At 42.7% G+C, this 21858-nt stretch overlaps 1 protein-coding gene across 1 annotated transcript in view; it reads right to left on the bottom strand.

The window, feature by feature from the left end:
• The window catches only part of LOC308106486 (uncharacterized protein), a gene marked incomplete at its 5' end in the record, with an annotated part of 238865 nt that overhangs the window by 157449 nt on the left and 59558 nt on the right, over positions 1–21858 (bottom strand). Inside the window, 2 exons of the mRNA XM_080458265.1 lie at positions 1102–1284; positions 2533–2646. Of these exons, the coding sequence (XP_080314391.1) occupies positions 1102–1284; positions 2533–2646 (297 nt within the window). The remainder of the gene's footprint in view (positions 1–1101; positions 1285–2532; positions 2647–21858) is intronic.

Below are 21858 nucleotides of genomic sequence, written 5' to 3'. Positions count from 1 at the left end.
GGAAGGGTTGTTCTGCACACGTTGATAGGCTGCAAGGACTGTCAATCACTGATAGCATAGCATAGCATAGCATAGCATAGCATAGCATAGCATAGCATAACATAGCGGTCCTTTGCTCACAATGAAAATAAAAATAAAAACTGGTCATGGCGCCGTCTACAAATATCCTCAGCGCAGAGCAACTCACCCCAGAGATTTCAAATGAAAAACGAGGTAATTTGTAAGTCACATGGGATTTAAAGTTCACACTAGTCACGTTAGCATGCTGAGGAAAAGCTTCCCTTTGATGACCAACAGTGAATGTGTGGACGTCCTCAATCGCAACTCAGAGCGATTCACCGGCTGGAGTCGCTACCTTAAAACAAGGCTAACCGCTAACTGCTAAATTTAACAGAGGTGGGTTTATGATATTACGTTATATTTATATGCTCATATATATTTTTATATTGCACATATATTTGTTATTGCACTCATATTTGTATTTTTTTTTATAGGCTACAGTTTCCTGTTTCCTTTTAACATTCCTTTGTGTCTGTACTTGTGTCTTAGGGTGTGTTTTAAATATGTGTTTTATTATTTAATTGTTTGGGGACTTGTTAAAGAAAAATATCTGTCATCACTTGTCTTGTCTTGTCTTGTCTTGTCTTGTCTTGTCTTATATCAGCCTCCTGTGTTGACGACAAAACAGGAGCCCAATCAAAATCTCCTGCTTTGGGGTGCGCCCCCTTGTGGGTGATTCGGAGCCCAAAGGAAAAAACCCAACGACTTTCAAACTCCAGAGGTCCAACACCAAAATTTATTTCAACAAGGAAAACTGGGATTTCCGAGCGATGGCTCCTTTATTGGTCCTACAAAGAGCAGCGAGGACCTGACAGATAAGTTATAAGACTGTTGAATATTTTCCTTCTGTCAGTAATTTCCAATATGTACCTGCAGCGAAAGTAATTACACATGCTGAACTTTGTGAATTTGCTATGCAGAACCAATTGAAAGATGTTGACGGGAGAGACGAAGAGCTTCAGCTGGGAGACATAAAGGTCACAGTGTAGATGAATTATTGAGGAATCATGTGTGTTTGCTTGTGATTGTCTTCCACTTCACCTCTCCACAAAGATGCCGGCCTGCACGGCGTGCACGATGCTGCGGAAGCGCGGCTTCTCCTCGTTGCGCCGCAGCATCAGGCCCATCTGGCGGGTGAAGGTGGAGGCCAGCCAGTCCCGGACCTCCGAAGGCACCGACTCGGACTGGATGTCGCTGAGCTCGTCCTCCGTGTCCACCAGGCGCCTGCGGGGAGACAGACACGGATAAAACTGTCCAGCGCTGCTTACGTAAGCCTCAAATATCCTCAAACACCACGATGCAGAATTCAAATCCAATTGTGTGATATAATTCTCCGCAGCGACGTTATGTTGACATGGACGAGGGATCAGGAGCAACGCTCCAAACCCTCTGAACCGAACACACTCGGGGCAAACTGAAAGCTGCTCCGATAATCACGCTGCTACATGGATTCTGTTCTGGATCCTTCATCATCCTCCATCCTGGAGTGGTCCTGCACCGCTGACCCTAATCTGACTGATCTAGATGATGAGAGGTTTACATAATTCCATAAGCCCGGTCATATCTGCCATTCTGGACCTTCAGTCAAGCATGAGACAGCACACCTCACAACATCTACTGCAGCCGACGATCATTCACCACGACCAGGGTTGTCTCCGTTAAAACACCAACCTGAAGGCAACAGATCAGAAATCTGCTGCTGAAAATAAGGAATCGCATCTTGTTGCGACTAAACACACACAGCTTCCAAACAGGTAGAAACACGTGTGTGAAGGAACTCATTATTACATTTCTAGTTATATATCTGAACTAAGACTTGGTTTTCATGCAGAAAGACATAAACATTAACACTGTTGGTCTCTTCACCTCAGCAGAGTTATAAATCAATGATTTGAGACAAAAGATCACAATCACACATGTAGACAAGGAGACTGGACGTCCAGTCCATCCTGACCGTCAGTTCATTGCTTCTTTTATTCTCAGATCCTTTAACTGGGTAAAACGTAAAGTCAAACTGCCTTTCAGTGTCTTTCCTTATTTAGTCATCGTTGTTGACTTCCAAACCTCTTAGAGACAGAATATTAATATATAACCAACTTAAAGTCGAGCTGAGTTTCAGGAAACACAAACTTCAGCTTGTTTTTGGCTTTTAACAAACATTTCATGACCAAATCTCACATTTCAGTGACATCTGGTCAGGATGTGTCAGAACTCAGTTCTTGGGATTTTATTGAATTAACATGTGAGCAGTATAATGTAAATTAGTTCAGGATTGGACCGGACCGGCCTGTGTAACATTAGTGCCTCAATATACAGAGACACTTTACTACATTCATTCATATATTTCCAGGTCATGTTGATTCTTGTATTGCACTTCTTTAATTCCACGCTGATTCCATAGGTTCAAACCCTCAGATGTGCATTAATAAGTGTTAACAATGGTGGTGCTGCAGGAGGCTGCAGGTTCCTTACCTGGTCTCCTCGATGTAAACAGATTCCAGCACAGACGCTGCATACTCCAGGTTCTTCTTCAGGTCAGCAAGCGAAGCCTCGCCTCTCTCCAGCTGCTTCACCAGGCAGCGTAATCTAAAACAGCCACAAAACAAATGGGATTACAGCCCGGCCAACGCTGACATGACAAATTAACTGCTGCTGAAACCAGATCAATCCCTGCAGACACACACACACACACACACACACACACACACACACTCACAGGTGAGCCATCGAGCAAGCCTTGTATTCTGCGCAGTTTAAACTTTTATTTTCAAAGAATTAAGTCGGGCGTTAAACTTGTTAAACTCAGAATTCGAGGTTCTAATGATTCTCTTCTTGTCTGTGAACCTGAGATATTCCAGCCACCTGTCTTTGTCTGCGCTGATGAGTCTAAACGTGTTTGCCTCGTTTAGAGAGACTTTTATCGCCTGTTTTGAATCATTTGAATGTGTTGACAAGAAACGTTTTATTGGCCCATCTGGTGGTTTTATTGTATAACTTGTAAATGTCACTTCTTCTTTATTCCACTGTCTAAAATCTTGTCTCTCCAGCGAGTGACAGAAAAAAAACTAAAACTCTAAAAGGCTTCAAGAAGCCATCGTTTTGGTCGGGTAACCCAATGTCTCAGATCAGTGTGTGTGTGTGTGTGTGTGTGTGTGTGTGTGTGTGCGTGTGTGTGTGTGTGTGTGTGTGTGTGTGTGTGTGTGTGTGTGTGTGTGTGTGTTATTTTAGTCATCTGCAGCCCAGAAAAGCATCAAACAGAACCTGAGCGTTGACACACTGTGACCTCTGGCTGTCCACCACCTGCTGCGGTGCTGGAGGTCACAGCGAGCGCCCGGAGAGTCCCGCTCCACCTGAATTATTAAGCAGAGCGGGGGAGGGCAGGAGGTCTCCTGAGCACTCATTGATTAAATCGACTGCAGTGGAAATGTGTAAAGCTCCATCAATGAAGTTTCACAACATATATCTCAATAAAAGTCATGCTTTCTTCCTTTTATTCAATTTTTTGGGGGGGCAAACAGATTTGGGGGAAGGCAAGAAAATAGCACGTGCACAGCAGTCAAACACCCTGCACTTCTCTACAGATCATGTCCTACACTCTAACCCTACACACATTTAACATGTTGAACAAAAAACAACCTTTGGGAACAAAATAACTAGTTACTGCTGCACTAACCGATAACATAACGTAGAGTCATAATTCCCCCCAAAAAACATTAATCTGAAGATGTTATGTGGACTTTCCATGCTCGGGTTTACGTCATCTAAAAATGATAAGTGGAAGATCATATCCTATAAAGAAGGAGGGATTTCTGTCATCCCAAAACTCTTTTTGAAGTGTGCTTGAATTGAAAATGAATTAATCGAGCTCTCTATGACTGAGATGCTCTGGAAAAATGAGATGAAGTGAAGCTGTTTCTGGGAGGAATAGATCGGAGAAAATGGAGCAGCAAGAAAAGAATCTTTCTGTTTCTTGCAGGAGACTTTAATGATACCAAACATTAAACATGTGTCATGTATGACGTCGACCCAGCAGTGGTGGCTTTCACTAGAGAGAAAGAACTTAATCTGCTGTGGTTGTTGGTGCTCCAGTATTTGGGTGAATCCCCAAAACTACAACTATTTGTCCCATCTGAGGACTGAGAGCAGCCAGTGGTCATCAGGAAGATGATCATAAAGAATGCTGCAATCAAAGCGGACCAGGACAGAGTGTTTGTTGGACAGGAAATCAGTCCAGATCTGCTCTGAGTGCAATGCCAGCCATATCAAAAAATCTAGATATATATGGGATGTCAACTGAATGAACAGTCCTGTCTTCTCTGTTTGTGGCTAACTGACCCGGGACCGGGAGAGTGCAGGACTACCAAGGATTGTATGTCCTGTCCAATCCAACAGAATCTGCTCCGTTCGCTATTCAACAGTCAAAACCACAGGTGATCATCGGTGAATCAACTCTGCAGTACAAGAATCCCTGGTGGTGTGTTTCCATTCAGAGCTGGAGCGACGGCTTTTAGCTGCTGTGTAGAACTCACTGGTTGGATCAGATGGGACCTACTTTTCCGGAAACATTATTGCTCTACCCATAACTACACCTGTAGGACAGCAGGACAAATCCTACACTCTTGTTCAGTATTCATTAGAAAAGGGTCAGAAAGCCACATTTGTGACAAGTTAGAAGCCACTCACATTTTCTGACTGTTTCCTGAAGAATATTTCAGACAAATAAAGAGCAGTGTGATAAGGGGGCAAAAGGTAAAGTACGATTTATTTATAACTTTATGGAAAAAAGCCAAAGTCTTGAGCTCAGTTTGATGTGAAATCAACAGCTCCTGTTTTGCTCGGCCCTTTCCTCTTTGTAACCAAAAATACAAGCAAATAAGAGAAGTGATGTAAAATAAGATCAATGTGTTTCTTCAGCAACAACAACAGCTGGATTTCTCTTTTGCTGGCAGCTATTTGAGGAATCATGAGGAAGTGAATGGATGAGGGGTGGAGGGCCGGGCAGCAGCTCTATAATCACTATGTGTGATGTGGATGGAGCTAATGATGGTTATTAACAACAGCTGTGAGTCCTCCTGCAAATACACACCAAGAAAACATAATGCTGAACGCACCAAATTCTGCTAGTCATCCTGTGTGTGTGTGTGTGTGTGTGTGTGTGTGTGTGTGTGTGTGTGTGTGTGTGTGTGTGTGTGTGTGTGTGTGTGTCTTCTGTTCATCAGCTAAGACCTACATTAGATCCTGCATAATAGAGACAATACACATAAAAACTAATAGAAAATAGAACCAATAATAACATAAACCAGAACCAGTGTCCGTGATGTAACGACCCATCCTGAGGGCAGACAGGTACTGACCCAGATCACCAAGCAGCCCATGAGACCTGAGGTGATTCAGATCATCAGCCCAGATAGAACCAGGCAACCGACCCAAAGGAAGCCAGCAGAACAAAACCAGGAAGGCCAACCCTCAGGAGGAATCCACCGGAGAGACGAAGCCCTCGGACTGTTCTCAAGGCACCAAACCAGAGCCAGAGCCCCCTCGCCCCCTCGCCCCTTCAGCCGTGGACCCTGGTTGGAGGGGGGGGGGGCACCCCCAATGAGTCCCAACAACTCCCCCTTCACTCTATTATAGCCTCCATATGAAATGATACACAAAGGCTGTGCGTCAACCCGAACTGCCTCCGCACAGCGTCAACACTCTGTTCATTTGCATCAAACTCCACCGACGCGTTCGGAGCAGCACAGAACACAAGGGGAAGTAATTAGACTACAAAGGCTGTGATTGGTCCGCTCTACTACATCATGACACATGCTAAGAAACTCCACGTTGATCCAGATGATGGTGTAGTCAATGTGCAGCTCAAGAGTGAACATTACACACCGCCCAGGGTCAAAGGGCAAAGAATTCTGGCTTTAGTGCCCCCCACAACTCTTTGTACACCTCCAAGAATGTGGACGACACCGTGGAGGAAGGTAGCTTGTCGCGAGCCGCTACAAACTGCTGGCTTGCACCAAAACCTAATTTGTGCAGCTTCACTGCCAAAGTTTTTGCCAAATTGATCATTATGATAGCAAATCTTCAACCAGAAAATAAACACGACCAACAAGTTGCATGTTCTTTTAAGCCAACGAGCGTTACGGCAGTAAAGTACTTTGCAGCACATTTAACCTCGATGCAGAACTTCCAGTGTAGATGCTACACACTGCCCAGTACATACTGGACGCAGTAGTATACTGAGGCATTGACTCCGACCATTACAGCCCAGACAAGGGCTGGGGGGAGGTGCTGTCAGGACCCCCTCCCCCACCTGAGAACCCTGAAGGATATTGCAAGGATGCTGTGATGCTACCATGTGAGGATCTTTCAAATGAAAGAAGACAGGATTTAGCTAAAGAAGGACGATTCATGGAGGAGCTTTCAGTGAAATCCAACGCTCAGCTCTGTGTGTTTAAAGCAGTGAGGACGACTTGTGACGACCTGCAGGACAAGACATCCAATAAATTAGCAGTGTTAATGAGAATCAGAAACACTTTATTAAACCCTGGGGGAAATTCACAGCATTAGATGGTTTCACCTGCTGTTATCAAAGCAGGCAACATGTCAGGTTAACAGCTCGGGTCAGATCCAAAGTAGCAGCCGGGCGCAGAGCCATGTGAAATGTAATCAGACCAAAAGCTGAGAGGATGATGGAGTCTCACCATGTCATTTATTGTAGTTTAATACTTAGCGGTGAGGCGGCAGAGTCATTTCTCCATTCTTACTTCGATATCAACAACACTTCCTCTCCATATGAAATCCTAAAGACGGCAGTAGAAATGGGAGGAGCGTCTCAGTGAGATCTTCAGACTGAGAATAACGTCACAGAAGAATATGATCCATTCCACTCCAACCATGTGGTGGGAGGCACAGATTATATGTTGTGGTACTGATAATGTAATGCAGAGCGCTGAGAGAAGACATTACCATAACTCAATATAGAGACTATTGCCCTTAAAGATTCTTTAAACCTGAGGATATTGCTCATACATACACATGAGAGACGCTGTTGACAACAGTGAAAAGTGCAGTGAAGCTCCTGGCCTGAGCTGCAGATGGATGTAATGGCCGTGGAAACATCTGATTTATTTCAACAATTTCACAAATCTTCACAGGACAAGTTAATTTGTCATCATGTTGTCTCATCTCCATGATTAAACTGTGAAAAACCTGACCTTGACCATTATTTTACTTTTAAAGCCACAAAATCTGAAAAAAAACATGGATTCATTCTTTTTAGAGCTCTGATGCTTGGTTTCATGCTCTTTTCTGGGAACACGTTCTGCATTTTCTCCGCAAAAGTTAATCTGACAGACGACAACAACATTTGGATAAACCAGAAACAGTTTTACTGTCAAGCCACTAGTTGGTGCTTTGTTTGAGCAAAGTCACCACACACACCGAGAAGAGCAGGATGTAAAGCTGTCAGCTCCTTGTCTCTGTCCTTCTTCTTGGTTTAGGTCGTCTCAACATTTGATTGACAAAGAAATGTTTGTCCTCATATGCAGATGATGGTGTGACTTCACTTCAATTAAATTTATAAAGCATCATTAAGAACACAGTCACTTTTAGAGAGGAAAAACAACTCGTCCACACGGCCTGTCATATTGCATCGCATCGCACCGCACCGCACCGCACCGCACCGCATCGCATCGCATCGCATCATCTAAGCATCTGTGATGAGGAAATAAAAATTTAAAAAAACCTCCTTTTAACAGGAAGAAAGAAGGACAAAGAGAAAAAAGTGGACAAAGAGCAACATACGACATGGTGTTAAGTTGGGATGGGAATTGATGAGATTGTTAAGTTCCCGATACCGTTTTCGATTCAGTTTAACGATTCGTTTCTTTATCGATTCTCATTTGGAAATGAAACCTGCAGTATTATCAGCAGAGGACGCCTTAATCTTGCTCTGCTGCTGGATAGAAATTCCCTCCAGAGCAGATCGAAATGCATCATTCTGCTGTGTGTGCAAATGTTTCTGTATATTGGTCCTATTTCCTCCCTTTGATGAAATATCCACTTTGAAAGTATTGCAAGTTGCACAACAACAGGGAAAGCTTTTGTTTAGTTTGAGACTCTAAATGACCTGTAGATGTGTGTGAATGCCTGTTTGTGGTTTTCTGTGACAAACTTTCAACCTGTCTCATGTTTGAAGATGAGATTGACTCAAACCCCACAGTCATTTGGAGTCTTCAGGTGAAGTATGGATGGATGAACGGATGAATGACAGGTTCAATCATGACCTCTCATTCATCATCGGCACACGTACAAGTCCAGGAGGTTTTTGAATTTTTATTTTTTTCTGTTACCATTCTTTCAAATCAATGTCTGCTTTTAAGCTGCTCTTTGTAAAAGATTAAACTCCAAAGGCACAATAATGGAAACTTTTGCTTTTATAAGATGGATTTTAGTTTCAATTCAGAAGTTAAGCAGGAAGCTTGTATCTTTTCTGCTAAAACTGTAATCTTCTCTGCCATTTTCCGGCGGTTGAAGTGCAAGGTCCTTCCTCCCTGCTGCAGTCAGACTCTTCAACCAAGCCTGCTCCCAGTAGACCACAGACACACTACTACTGGACAATATCACTCCACTCCACTCCAACTGTGCAATAAGTGGTGCTATAACTATAATAATCTAAAAGAACGTATTTACTATGTAAAATACATCCACCCCCATATTGTGTACATGTCCACACTTATAGGCACCGTGTGCATATTTTTCTATTATATTGTATTTTTATCTGCTTTTTTTTAGTTCCTGCTATGTGTGCTTCTTTCTCTTTACTATCCTGTTGTACCACTGCAAATTTCTCCACATGCGAGATAAATAAAGGGATATCTTATCTTAAGACAAGGAGTTTAAAGATACAGCGTCATGTGCTTTGGGCAGATTGTAGCAGTATAAATAAATAAAGTCGTAGCTACCTGAAATTTGAAATGCTTGAAGCTGACTAATGCAGTGTCATGTGCTCACAGCTGATGTTTAATGTGTTGAAGTTGTGTGGTCTTGACTGTACAGCCCTATAATCTCACTGCTAGCTTCAGTAGAGCGAAGGCCAGTTGATAAAATCTGAGAGTTGAACCTCAACAGATAAAATCCTGACCTTTCAAATGCTTTGAGTTTGTCTTCAGACATTTCATTAATTGTGCTAAACTGATGAAAACATTAAGAACACCAGTTTCGGTAATATCCAACATAACCAAGTATATTGTTTTTTTTAAATGGAGCCTGCACAAATACGTTTATCGTCATAAAACTGATGACTCATCAGTGCAGCTACTCTTTACTCTTGTTTCCATTAAGAAACAAGCAGCAGTTGTTGAACGGTCAGTGGGCCGGTTACATCAGTCATTCTTTAATCATGTTTAGGATGGAGCCTCGCCACTGTGTGAGCTCTGAAACTCTTCAGCATGTAGCATGTAGCATGTAGCACGATGTGGAGTTGCGCGCTGCACCTGATTGGACGAACGCTTCATATGTTAGCTCCTGCAGTTAAAAGCCACATGGCAGCTCAGATGCAAACTTTCTCTTCTAGTACTGAAACAGTTCAGCGAAATGTATTTCTGGAACGACTGAGATGAGAAATAAGTTGTGCAGCTGAAAATTCAAAATGCCACTGCACACCCTCGGACTGAATCAATCAAATGTCGCGAGAAGGTGATGGGGGGGCGTGGCCTGAAATAATGAAATGAAACATCTTGACGAAAACAAAATTTTTCGGCTTTGCTCTTCTTCCTTTTGGAGTATGAAGAGGCCTCTAAGGTTTCTACAGACTGTGTGATTTTAACAATCGTATAAGTTCACAGCTCGCCACGCAGTCCAACACGAATCTGATCAACTTTAATCCCCTAAAGGAAGTTTGCTGTGAGCTGATTGCACGATGAAAACACAAGCTGAGTGGCAGCCGCCGCCGCCGTGTGTCGATGTTATTGCACAGGAATATCACGTCCTAAACATAAACACGAACGGAGCCTTGCTGTTGTGGTATTTATGGGTTTGGAGAGAAATACACACAAGGGAGTAGGAGGAGAACATGGATGCAGTCGTCGCTTGGAACCAGAGGACAACTTGGGACGCTAATTTTGCAAAGGGAGCTTGAAGTATACGCTTGTTGGCATCGACTAGAACTTTACGTTAGCAGTTACTGTTGTGGTCTTTCATTTTCCATCAAAACAAACTAGAACTAAACGTAAACAGGTCCCAGCAGCAGTCACCATCGCAGCAAATATCTGACACTGAATTCTATCGCAGGTTGTTTTTGGTCACTAGACCATGACAACAACCGTCCTTGAAGCGGTTTCACAGTGAGGCGGAGGACCACCGAAGTAGAGCCTCGACCACGATTTGGTATCTTTCATCTGCAACGGCCCAAAATCACACGGTGTGTGTCGGCCTTAGCAGTGGAGAGCGACGAAGACCTGAGCAGAGCGGAGTGAAGCGGTGCCACAGCAGGACGTCCTGACAGTGTGCAGGGAGGAAGCACAGCTGCCGGAACAGCCAGAGGTGAACGGAAGATCAGAACATCACAAAGTGATAGTAAAGAACTGCTTCATCACACAAACAATAAAACACTCCACAAACCCACTGAGCTGGAAAAATGAGATGAATCCTACTGTGAACCAAAGTCATCATAAAACAGCAGCAGACACGTTGAAAGGAAGAGCGAGAGAGAACATTACAAAAAAACAATGGGCATTCTGTTGAAATGACATTCCAGCCTCGATGCTGCGTATTGGAAGGTCTGTGGTCAATGTAATCACACACACACACACACACACGGGACGCTGAGTGTGCAAAGCTGCCATTTTGTGTAAATTATACTGAGAACTGGAGTGGAGAGTAAAACATTCTCTCATGTCACTGTGAGCAACATCTGAAGCCTCTTTCTCTTCTGTCCTTCATTCTCTTATCGTTTAAAGCCGGGTTTCTGTCACAACGATTCAAGCAAAGTGACCCTTGTTGGGGTGAAAAGTGACATCCTGATGTCCTCTGATGAGATTGTGTTCGATCGCAGCCTGTCTTTGTCACGCTGGATGATCGGTCCTGATAGAAACCATGGCTGGGTATTAGTGGGGGTGTCTGCGATTGGCTCCTCTCCTCTCTCTGAAAGCAGATCGACCCTGTGTCTCCTGGTATTGACCAATCTGAAACAGCTTTGTCTGACTTGAGCAGGTTTCCTTGTTGGCTCCTCGCCTCTTTTCTCTCGACACTTTCCACCTACATCAGAACTGATCAATTACAGGATCTGATGGGAACGATTTTAGGAGAATAGTGACGACATGTCCCCAACATTTTCTGCTCGTATTGGAAAATAGGGAAGTAGTTTTTCCACAGACATATGTGAACCTGCTGATGCTAGTAAACAAACGGGGATTGCGCAGTTTTGTTCTGTGTGTTGAGACAAAGAGAAAGACTGATGTCTGGATTTGTCTCATTTATGATGGAATACCCAGGAAAATAAAGATGAACACTGCCACTTGGTCTCAGGGTGATGGAGGCTCTTTGCTTATTAGCTGCTATATAAGTAGCCGCCAATAAGCTAACGATGTACAAAAGATAAGAGTAATAGTCGAATGGATATTTTTAAAGACATGCAGTATACACAATATGAGAATATTCCTAAAATAATTCTAAAGTACTGTAAATGTTCCACACTAGATTAGCATTGTGTAAAAACTTTCCTCATGAGTAAAATGAGTCCAGGACATTAAACCCTGACAGCTTCGTCCTCTCGTCTTTTCTTTTCCACCTTCTTTTTTTGTTTCACAAGCGTTAAATCTGGTTTCAGCACCTTTTGTTTCTCATGTTCATTCTGATACAAACTAGCCACAACCATGTTGACAACATCCAAAGACGATCGGTTTCAACCTGCCACACTGTCCGGTTCAGTCCAAATGTATTCCATGTGTTTTTAGGACATTATCAGTGTTTGTAATGAAGCTTTGCACCAGTATCCAACGATCTGAAACATCACATGAACATGAAACACAGCCAAGGGACCTCGACCTTGAATCTCAGACTCGGCTCCATCGATAACCATAAACTTTTTTTTTAACAACCTCCAATTATGTTGCAGTTCAACTTTGGGTCACAGTGGCTGCAGGCAAAGTTTTAGACGACACAAATCTTATCTGGAGTGGATTCTAAAGAAGCAGCACAGGAGGATTTGATATCAGATCAGGTGAAATCGTTTGTGTAGCAGCAGGGCAGTGTAACAGGTGAGTGAGGAACCGTAAAGACATGCTGACACAGCGATACACTGCAGCCAGGCTGGAACAAGAGACACATTAAACATCTCACATGTGTTTCATGGTGATATCAGAAGGAAGAGGGTGGGGGAAAGCAGCTTCAGCAGCCCTGCACTCAGAGTGGGAGTTTGATTTACTCACAGCCACGTCATCATTTTAAAAGGTTGGCAATTCATCTGCTGTACAGCTTTAACCAGCCTGCTGGACTTCTGCTGCATTGACGAGGTCCAGGCAGCAAATACTCACTACTTCAGTGATCTCAGAAACACCTTGAGTGCAGTTTTCTCTGGACTCAAGATTCTGATTGTAATTTCTGGCCTCTGAGTTTTGAACTCTGACCACATAAAGAGGCACGTTTAAGCTTCCGCCCACAGATTATCGGGAGAACTACAATATGCATCGAGTCTGAATATGTACTTGGTTGTTCTCTTGTGCTCTGCATCGCGCTGTGTCTGTGGGAATACAAAGCCATCCTAAGTCCAAACTGCATTTCCTTTAATCCCAGTAAGCAATTTGTCAGTTCTGGGAACTCATTTGTTCTGCTGGGAAACAAAACAAAGCAGTGGCTTAACGTAAGCAGCGGGTGGACCGCGGAGGAGCAGCGTTAGCGAGGACAGACGTCGAAGCGTCACGCTGACGTCACGCTGGTGCTGCAGAGGTTTTATCTGAGGGTGTTTATGTTTCAGCCTCACGAGACGGCGTTACGTCACTGTTTTGTAGTAACACCTGATGGACAGCATCAGAGCACAACCAGCGGGATTATTCACACAAACCTGCACACACACACACACTGCACATGCTAAGGCTGATGCTAATGTACCCGCGACATAAGAAATAAACACACAATTCAGTTCTATAAAAAATAAACTACAGTAGTTGAATATAATCAACACCAACTGCTTTATGTGTGAATTATTATTTAACATTGTTATATTTATTTATTCCTCAGACCTTCCCCTGATGTCTTTCTGTCCCACTGAGGATGGACTGGACATGACAGTCCATCCATCCATCCTCTATACTGCTTGCTTGTTCCTGTTCAAGGTCGCGGCGCGCTGGAGCCGATCCCAGCGTGGACACCGTGGACACGTCGCCAGTCTATCACAGGGCAACAACACACAGTCACGTCCAATAGGGGCAAATTCGTGTCACCAAGTCACCTCACATGCAGGTTTCTGGACTGTGGGAGGAAACTGGAGTGAGATTCGGCATTTCCATGTGAATGTTGAGTGTCTTTATATTTATCTACTTTTGTTACCTTTGCCAATGAAGTTGGCAGAGAAGGTTATGTTTTCATCTGTGTGTATTATTTATTTATTGGTTTGTATGTATGTAAGTTACCAACTTTTCACAAAAACTACTCACCTGAATTGCATGAAATCTTCAGGGAGGATTTTTCAACATCCAAGAACCAATCGATTAGATTTTGGGACGTTAAAGGCTGATAGTTTCCAAAAAAATCCCCCAAAAATGCGAAAAAAAAATGTCCAATTCATCTCCTTTCATCTCATCACACAAAAGTTCCTTTGAAATTTTCTAGTAAAAACAGCTCTGATACATCTCCCAGAAAGACTCGCAGCCCCTCCGTAACCTGTCAGCTCAGTCTTTTCCAAAGTGACGAGTCACGTTTCCCACAGTTACCTGACCTACCTCGTTAGCATCAATATGAGCTAACGGCTATCATGCTAGCAATGCTAACTTGGTTCTGCTAACACATGTGGTTTTGGCGAAGGGGTGCGCTCTACCGAGTGCCCGTTCTGCTGATTTCCTCTCCAGAGGACAAACACGACTCCAGAGTCTCTTCACCATCGAATATGAAGAGACGGGACCAAAGGGCGCGTTGGTTTCTTTACCATGTTGGATTCTTCTCATCAGTATGGTTCAGTCTGCTAATGACTTTGTCAAACATCTAAAAAAAACAACAACCCAAAAACAAGAAGAAAAAAAAAAACACTATTTGAGGAGTTTGAAGTTTCCACCTCTTTAAATCCATCTACATGCATTGATACAACCACTTACTACGACATCAGTCTCCAAACATGCATCAGACCTGAAACAATTACAGCTTTTTTCTTGATTTGGACCATTAATCAGCAGAGGAGAGGAGGGAGGAGGTGAAGAGGAGAAAGAAAGACTAGTGAAGAGGGAGAGGAGGTCAAATTCAATCAAATGAACTTGTGGAAGAAAGACGAGCTCAGTGAAACGTGGACACCAGAGCAGAATCACATAATTAAGGATTTAATGGACCCGTTAATGACTGAAGTACCGTCTGTCTGGTGGGTGTGACCACAACATTATTGAAAGAAGCACTAATAACTTTATCTCTCATGGAGAGAGACAGTAACAGATCCAGGAACTAACATCAGTATAAAACTGAAGCCAGTTCAATCAGTAACTTTAGTCTTTTATTGTAGCTGCATGATGTTGAACATCAACAAATACTTTGATTTTCCCATTTTGTAGACCGAGAAAGGTCGGGGAAAGCATGAACATAACATAATATATCATTATACATAATCCAGAGAGGCCCACCAAAGCTTTACAGTTTTATTTGTAACTTGACAACAACAACATGTAAATTCATCAAAATGTTGGTTCAGGTTTGTTTTTGGAGAGCTTGTTTTACAAATCCAGGAAGGAGCAGTAATTTGGGCTGCTTTCCCTGCTGAATTAAAAATAGGCCAATTCCTTCCTCCTTCCTCCTTCCTCCTTCCTCCATCATCCATCATCCATCATCCATCATCCATCATCCATCATCCATCATCCATCATCCATCATCTTTCATCCATCCATCCATCCATCCATCCATCCATCCATCCATCCATCCATCCATCCATCCATCCATCCATCCATCCATCCATCCATCCATCCATCACAGAACAAACACACAAATTCACACACAGATCATTTAAAGAGGAATACCTGGAGAAAAAACACACAAGCAGAGAGAGAACATGAAAACTCCATGCCATTTTCCCAGAGAGATGACCTCACCACCTCACCACACTCACCACACTCACCACGCTCACCACCTCACCACGCTCACCACCTCACCATCTCACCACGCTCACCACATTCACCACCTCACCACATTCACCAACTCACCACGCTCACCAACTCACCATCTCACCACGCTAGCCACATTCACCCCCTCACCACGCTCACCACTTCACCACCTCACCATGCTCACCACCTCACCACGCGTTGATCTGCGGTACTCCCTGACAACACGGTGTAGAACTGCACGTTACTCTTGACTCATCATTACTGCAGGAAGTTACTGAAACTTTCAAGCTGTTTCCAGTCATTAGTTACATCTTTACCAGACAGTGGAGTCATTTTACATGTGGCGGAAACAAAGAGTGCTTTGAGTTGTGTCAGTGTGCACATAGTGACCCATGAACTGCTGAGGTTCAAGTCAAACTGCAGTGCTCACATGTTATTTTCTCTGTTTGATTCATTCAAACATGATGAAAGGTTTTTTTCCACTCCACTGCACAGAACAAGCTCCCATGAGGAGGAAAACACTCCTGCAGAATCCAACATAACATCAGATGTTAAAAGAAATGGATTAACGAACTAAAGCAGCAGCAGAAGCAGCAATAAACGAGCTGAGACAACCTGGTGTGAACGAGCTGAGCTCACACTTAGAGAGGAGGCCAAGACAAACAAGCTCAATGACTGTAAAACTTAACTGTGGTACTCATCTAGTGAAAGTAATCTGTTACTAGTGAGCTACGGCAAAAAACAGTGCTGTTTCCAGGAATATCTAACTTCAACATGAGGTCAAACATACTGTGTGTGTTTTGAAGCGTGAACCACAAGAAGCTGGACAATCCTGCAGGACGATCCTGCAGGACTTTGAATTCATTCTTTAAATGTCGCCATCGCTTGTGTTTTTCTGAGCTGCTGCTCACTCATTTCATGTCCATAGACGTTTCTCCTGGTTTACAGATCCAGCAAATCAGTAGTAGGTAGTTTTGTTTATTATCAATTGTAAAAATAGGAAACGGATGTCCCAGTGACCCAAGTCTTATCACAAGGTGACTGTGCTTCAAGGGGTTCACCATATTTTACTCTTATTTTTCAAATAGAGTTCAAGACGACCCACCAACATTTTAGTTTCAAATATCAACAAAATCTGTGTTTTTCTTGTCCTATGATCAATATTGTAATGAGGGTAAACTAAAATTGGTGTTGATCCACATCAAACCAGCAGCTGAAGGACTGAAGACCTTTAGTAACATACAGACATAATCTAGAAATTTGTTGATTCAAATCAAGATGAACCTGTGAAGAAGAAAAATCAAACTTTATTAATCCCTGAATATTAAAAGTTGTAGCCGCCACAGAGAGCAGCGCTCAGGGGGGCCGAGGGTCTTCCTCAGGGAGCCACAGTGCATGTTCTGTAGGACTATGACAGGAAACTATGAGAGTCTCCACCTGGGACCATGCATACATGCTCTCTCCCCTGGCATGTGTAAGTACTGGAGAGTAATCCCTGACAGGCTGCAGTACACCTGTTATGTAATCTGACAGATTGAGAAAATATCCCATAACCACAGAGGAAGAGGACGGCCTCCACCTTTCAGCATGTTGGACAGAGTAAACTTTATATGACCCCAAGTTACAACAACACAGTGAGAAATCCTGAAACTGGCTCCATCTAATGTGAGGTCATCAAAATGTCTCCGTCTGAAAGCTTTCTGAAACTAAGACAGAGTCCAAACTGTCTCCAGCAGGCTGTCGTCACGTAAACCTGCGACAAAGATCCAAACCTGAAGGTCTGTTGTTATGAAACCTGCAAGGATGAACACACTTGCTCCTCTCAGAGCACGTGAAGGAGTCTATCAACACCAGGATTCATTCACTCATTCATCCCGCATCAGACACACTTCACCATCGTGGACTTCTGTGTCCAGCCGTGTCCAGCCGTGTCCAGCTGTGTCCAGCCGTGTGGAGTGCTTCCCTTTAGTTAACACATTGTGATTTTATTCTTCAGGAAATAGAAGTTTCCAAGTATAAAACCTGTTTTTGTTTACTGCTTTTAGTGATTCAAATGTGCACAATAGTAGTTTTTCATACTTCACTGCTGTAAGTTTTGTGTTCTTAAGAAGATTCGGCGCTTCAAGGAACTGAAATAATACGTTTTAGTTTATTTAACCTTTCACAGTATAATAGATAGAAAAGAAAAGGAGACACCAGAGGGACAAGGCAGGGTGTTAAAGCTCAGTGTACTCTGTGAACTGAAGGGTGAAAATGGTTCCCCCATTGGAAATACTCACATCACACACATTTTAAAAATAGAATCTGATTGTTCGGGAGCAGTTTTAAACTTCTTAATGACCTAAGAATAGAAATCCAGGCTGTGATGCTATTTTCAGCAGCAGCACTCAGCGCTATGTGGCTAATGCTAGCATTATTCTGACACTAACAGGCTCTCAGCTGCCGAACAGGACGAGGGAGGAAGAAGAAGAAGACGATAAAAGATCCCGTCTGTGGTGGTTTGACTCACAAAGTCATTCCTGCTGCCCCTACAGGGCAAGGCAATGTTCAATCAAGAGGAAATTAAACTTCATAACTTGGTTGAATTTGCTCCATGATAGGTTGAGTTTTTATTCACAACTCTGCTTGAAACTCATTTTTAAAAAACTGGAAGCCCTCCTTCCTGAAGCTACATCCTGTTGGGGAGGGGCTTAGGGAATGATTCCATCAGATTAGGATTTTATAGTTTTCACAGTTCAAGATTTAGGTGTTTATCTACTGTCGAGGCCAAATGAGAGTAAAACAATGACACGGTCTATTTCATGCATAGAAGAGTATTTGTGGTCAAATGTACTTCTGTAGTTTGACGAGGCGTGACGTCACATTTTTTCCGATTTATTCTTCATAGCGTCCGTAGCAACACCATAGCAACCAGAAAAAACCTTGGTTTGTTAAGAAAGCTGAATGAAAGAATCCTCTGGAGGAGGACTGGGTTGGTTTCGGTAGAGTTGGCTGTCAGAAAGGAACTTTTTGATTTATCTGACATCATAATGTTATCATTTAATGATTAAAAACAAAAAATCAAAGTGTTAATTTCAATACAAATTTTTGTTCCACTGAATTTACTGATGAATGAATAAGTAGATATTGTCCACAAAATGTCCATCAAACATTGTTAGTTCCATGTTCAGTTTACATTTTGGATTTTTTTCCAGGCTGCCTCTGTTGCAGGTCAAATCATCTATTAGCTGTCAGATAATTCACTGCAGCTTCCTGCTGTCAAATGTTGGGTTCATCAGTCAGTTATTAGATTTTAACAAGATACAAATGGAGCATGCCACTCATTTTCATATTCAAAAAAAAAAAGGTAAGTTTTTGTGGTTGATTCAATGTGTGATCTGACATGTGGAGTGCCTCAAGGCTCTATACTTGGCCCTCTTCTGGTTTCCCTCTACCTACTTCCTCTAGGATCGATTCTCTGGAAACAAGGCATCGCTTTTCATTTATATGCTGACGACAGCCAAATTTATTTTCCTCTTAATCAAGATAATGCTTTTTCCGTGAAACCGCTCGTTGACTTCATTGTTGAAATCAAGGCCTGGTCGTCTCTGATTTACATTTAAACAAAGAAAAGACCGAGGTCATGTTGTTTGGGCCTCGTGGTTCCACCAAGGTTTATGTTGATCTGGGTCCTTTAAGGCAACACTTAACGCGCTCGGCTAAAAACCTCGGTGTCAGACTGAACTCGGATCTTAAACCTGATCTACAAATGAAATCAGTGGTCAAGTCCAGCTTTTTTCAGTTGAGACAACGACCCAAAGTGAAACCTTTTCTGTCACTGCATCACTTTGAAATTGTAATCCCTGCTTTTATCACCACTAGGTTAGACTACTGCAATGCACTTTACGTTCACGTTTTAGTATCGGTTCACTGGCTCCCTGTTCGTCTTAGGATCGATTTTAAAATTCTTTAATTTGTTTTTAAATGTCTTCAGGGCCTCGCCCCACATTACTTGTCCGACCTGCTCCGGCCGTACCCTCCCTCGCTCTCTCAGGTGGACAGGTCAGTCAGTGTTGTTTGTCCCTCGGACCAGGAGGAAGCAGAGAGGTGATCCTGCCTTTTCAGTCGCAGCCCCAATATTGTGGAATGACTTTCCTCTGCACATCAAACAGGCCGATTCACTTCCTGTTTTTATAACCTCTCGGAAAACACACTTTTCTTTGGCTTTAAACTCAGTCCGAGACTTTTATTGTTTTTAACATTTTTACTTATTTTTATTGTTTTTTATTGCTTTATATTGTTTTTATTGTTCTACATTGCTTTTATTCTATGTTGTTATTTAATCTTATATATGTATATTTATTTTATTTTATTTTATTATTTGTCTGTACAGCACTTTGGCCAGCGGTGTTGTTTTTAAAGTGCTCTATGAATAAAGTTGAGTTGAGTTGAGTTGAGTTGAGTTGAGTTGAGTTGATATGTAGAAATAGTTTAGTTTAGAAACAATCCCTCATTTTGATATTTGATTTCACATGTTATTGCTGTAACTGTGTAGATTCTCCTGAAGCTGCTGCGCTCTGTCACCCATCCTCCCGACTCCCTCATGGCGGCTGGCTTCTCTTCACATTCGCATCTTCTCACTCCTCTACAACAGACACTCAGACCACAACCGGCTCCATCCTGGCTCCATTTACAGACCAGAGGTGAACGACTGTGACCCCCCCCCACCACCAGGGGGCAGGAAGAGATGTCCCATCACTCTGACAGTGGTCACAATGTTTTGGCTGATGAGGGTTTAAAGAGCTGAATTAAAGAGTATTTTACTTTGCGTAAACAGCTAATCCAGTCCTTCCTCTTTTCTTTGTCTGTTTTGTGTCCAAATCTTTCAGGTTCTTAGATTGTTGAGGAAGCTTCACACTCTTGGTTCTCATGACTTCAGCTTCTCATTTCTGCAGCGCAAAGCAATTTTCCCCTTGAGCAACTTGTAAAATCACTTCTTGTCCCACTCAGCATGACATTTTGCTTCTGTCCTCCGGGACCAAATGGTTAAACAGCTCATAGTCTGGAAGTTGCCTGGGTGTCCTGTTCACTTCCTATTAGTTCTGCAGAACAGGCACAGGCACAGGCACAGGTACAGGTGAGGACAATCCATCATGGCTCAGAACAGATCATCGTCTCCAGTCTTGTGGGACCAGACTGCATGTGGACAGAAAACATGTTTATTAGAGCTTCTTCAACCTGCTGCCTCGTTTCTTGGGGACAGTTTCAGGACGCACGTCGGCACAAATGATCGATTTGTAAGTTGAAGTAATGCGACCACGTCCAGCACGGTGTGTTGCAGGCGGCTCGTTGCTCCATTACCACAAACGACAGTCCTCCAATTGTTCGCTTTAGTTTTACAGACTGTTTACTGAAACAAGGATGATGTGCAGTTGTACGTCTGCTTTAAATCTTTGCTCCTGGTTTGTAAACTCACTTGTAGAGTCTTTATTTTATGGTCCACTGCTCCTCTTTTTTAAACCTCCACATTTAAACCATCTGGTGTCATATTTGTCTTTATCTTTATGAACAGAAGAGTGAGCTCAACTCAGTCTATTGATTCTGATGAACAATAAAGATCTTTTTAATTCCCCCAGTTCAGGACAATTGTTTTTCAGTTATCAGGCTTTCTTTAAAACTTCTTTCAGCCTCTTCTGGCTTCATTTGAACTTCCTTTTCATTGAACTGTTGAAATGAAGCACGATTCATGTTTTCACTTTGATTCTGTCAAATTCAGACAAAACCATCTTCTGTGACACAAGCAGCAGTGGACCTATGAAACTAGATTTCACTGAGGATGACATTTTTTCTGGCGCTGAGGTACGACCCTGACGGAGGAGCTGCTCCCATGAGAGAGAACCGGGAAGACGGAGCAGCTCCAGCAGAAGATCCGGCAGAAGCTGCACAACCGACACCATTATTCTTTATCCTTTCAATTAAAGTTTACCTGGACTCACACTGGCTCACACTCAGTCAGTAGGTTGGAAGAAGGTAATACCACAGAAATGGGTTGAACTACTAGCGATTGACTATGATTATTATAACTTATCATACGTGTTGTATCTTTGCATCATGTGTGGTTTTAATGTCAGACGGCTGAGACGCTTTGTTATGTTTGATGACTCCATCTTCACTCGGTGGACAACACAGCAATAAATCAACAAAAAACCTTTTCCAGAGTACTTCTTCTTGCTCATAAAATCATTCAAGGTATTATTCTTAGTTTATCAGCCAATAAACACGTTTCAACTGAATGTGCAGTCTATACGCTTGAGGATATAATTTAGCTGTTTTATGGAGATATGCATAGATGCTTGTGACGGAGATGTCATATCCCACAAACTTAAAGAGTCCATGAATGAGAAAATGTAATCACTGACAGAAAATAAGGCTTTCACGCTCTCCTAGCCACGAGGTGAAAAGGACAGTGAGGAATAAATGGATTCATACTATAAAAATTTACTGCATAATTATATGCACTGATCAATGA

The sequence above is a fragment of the Lipophrys pholis genome (genome assembly GCF_963383615.2).
Source record: "Lipophrys pholis genome assembly, chromosome: 1".
In the NCBI taxonomy this organism is placed as follows: domain Eukaryota; kingdom Metazoa; phylum Chordata; class Actinopteri; order Blenniiformes; family Blenniidae; genus Lipophrys; species Lipophrys pholis.
The sequence above is the reverse complement of the archived record's forward strand: the minus strand, read 5'-3'. Positions and strand labels throughout refer to the sequence as shown.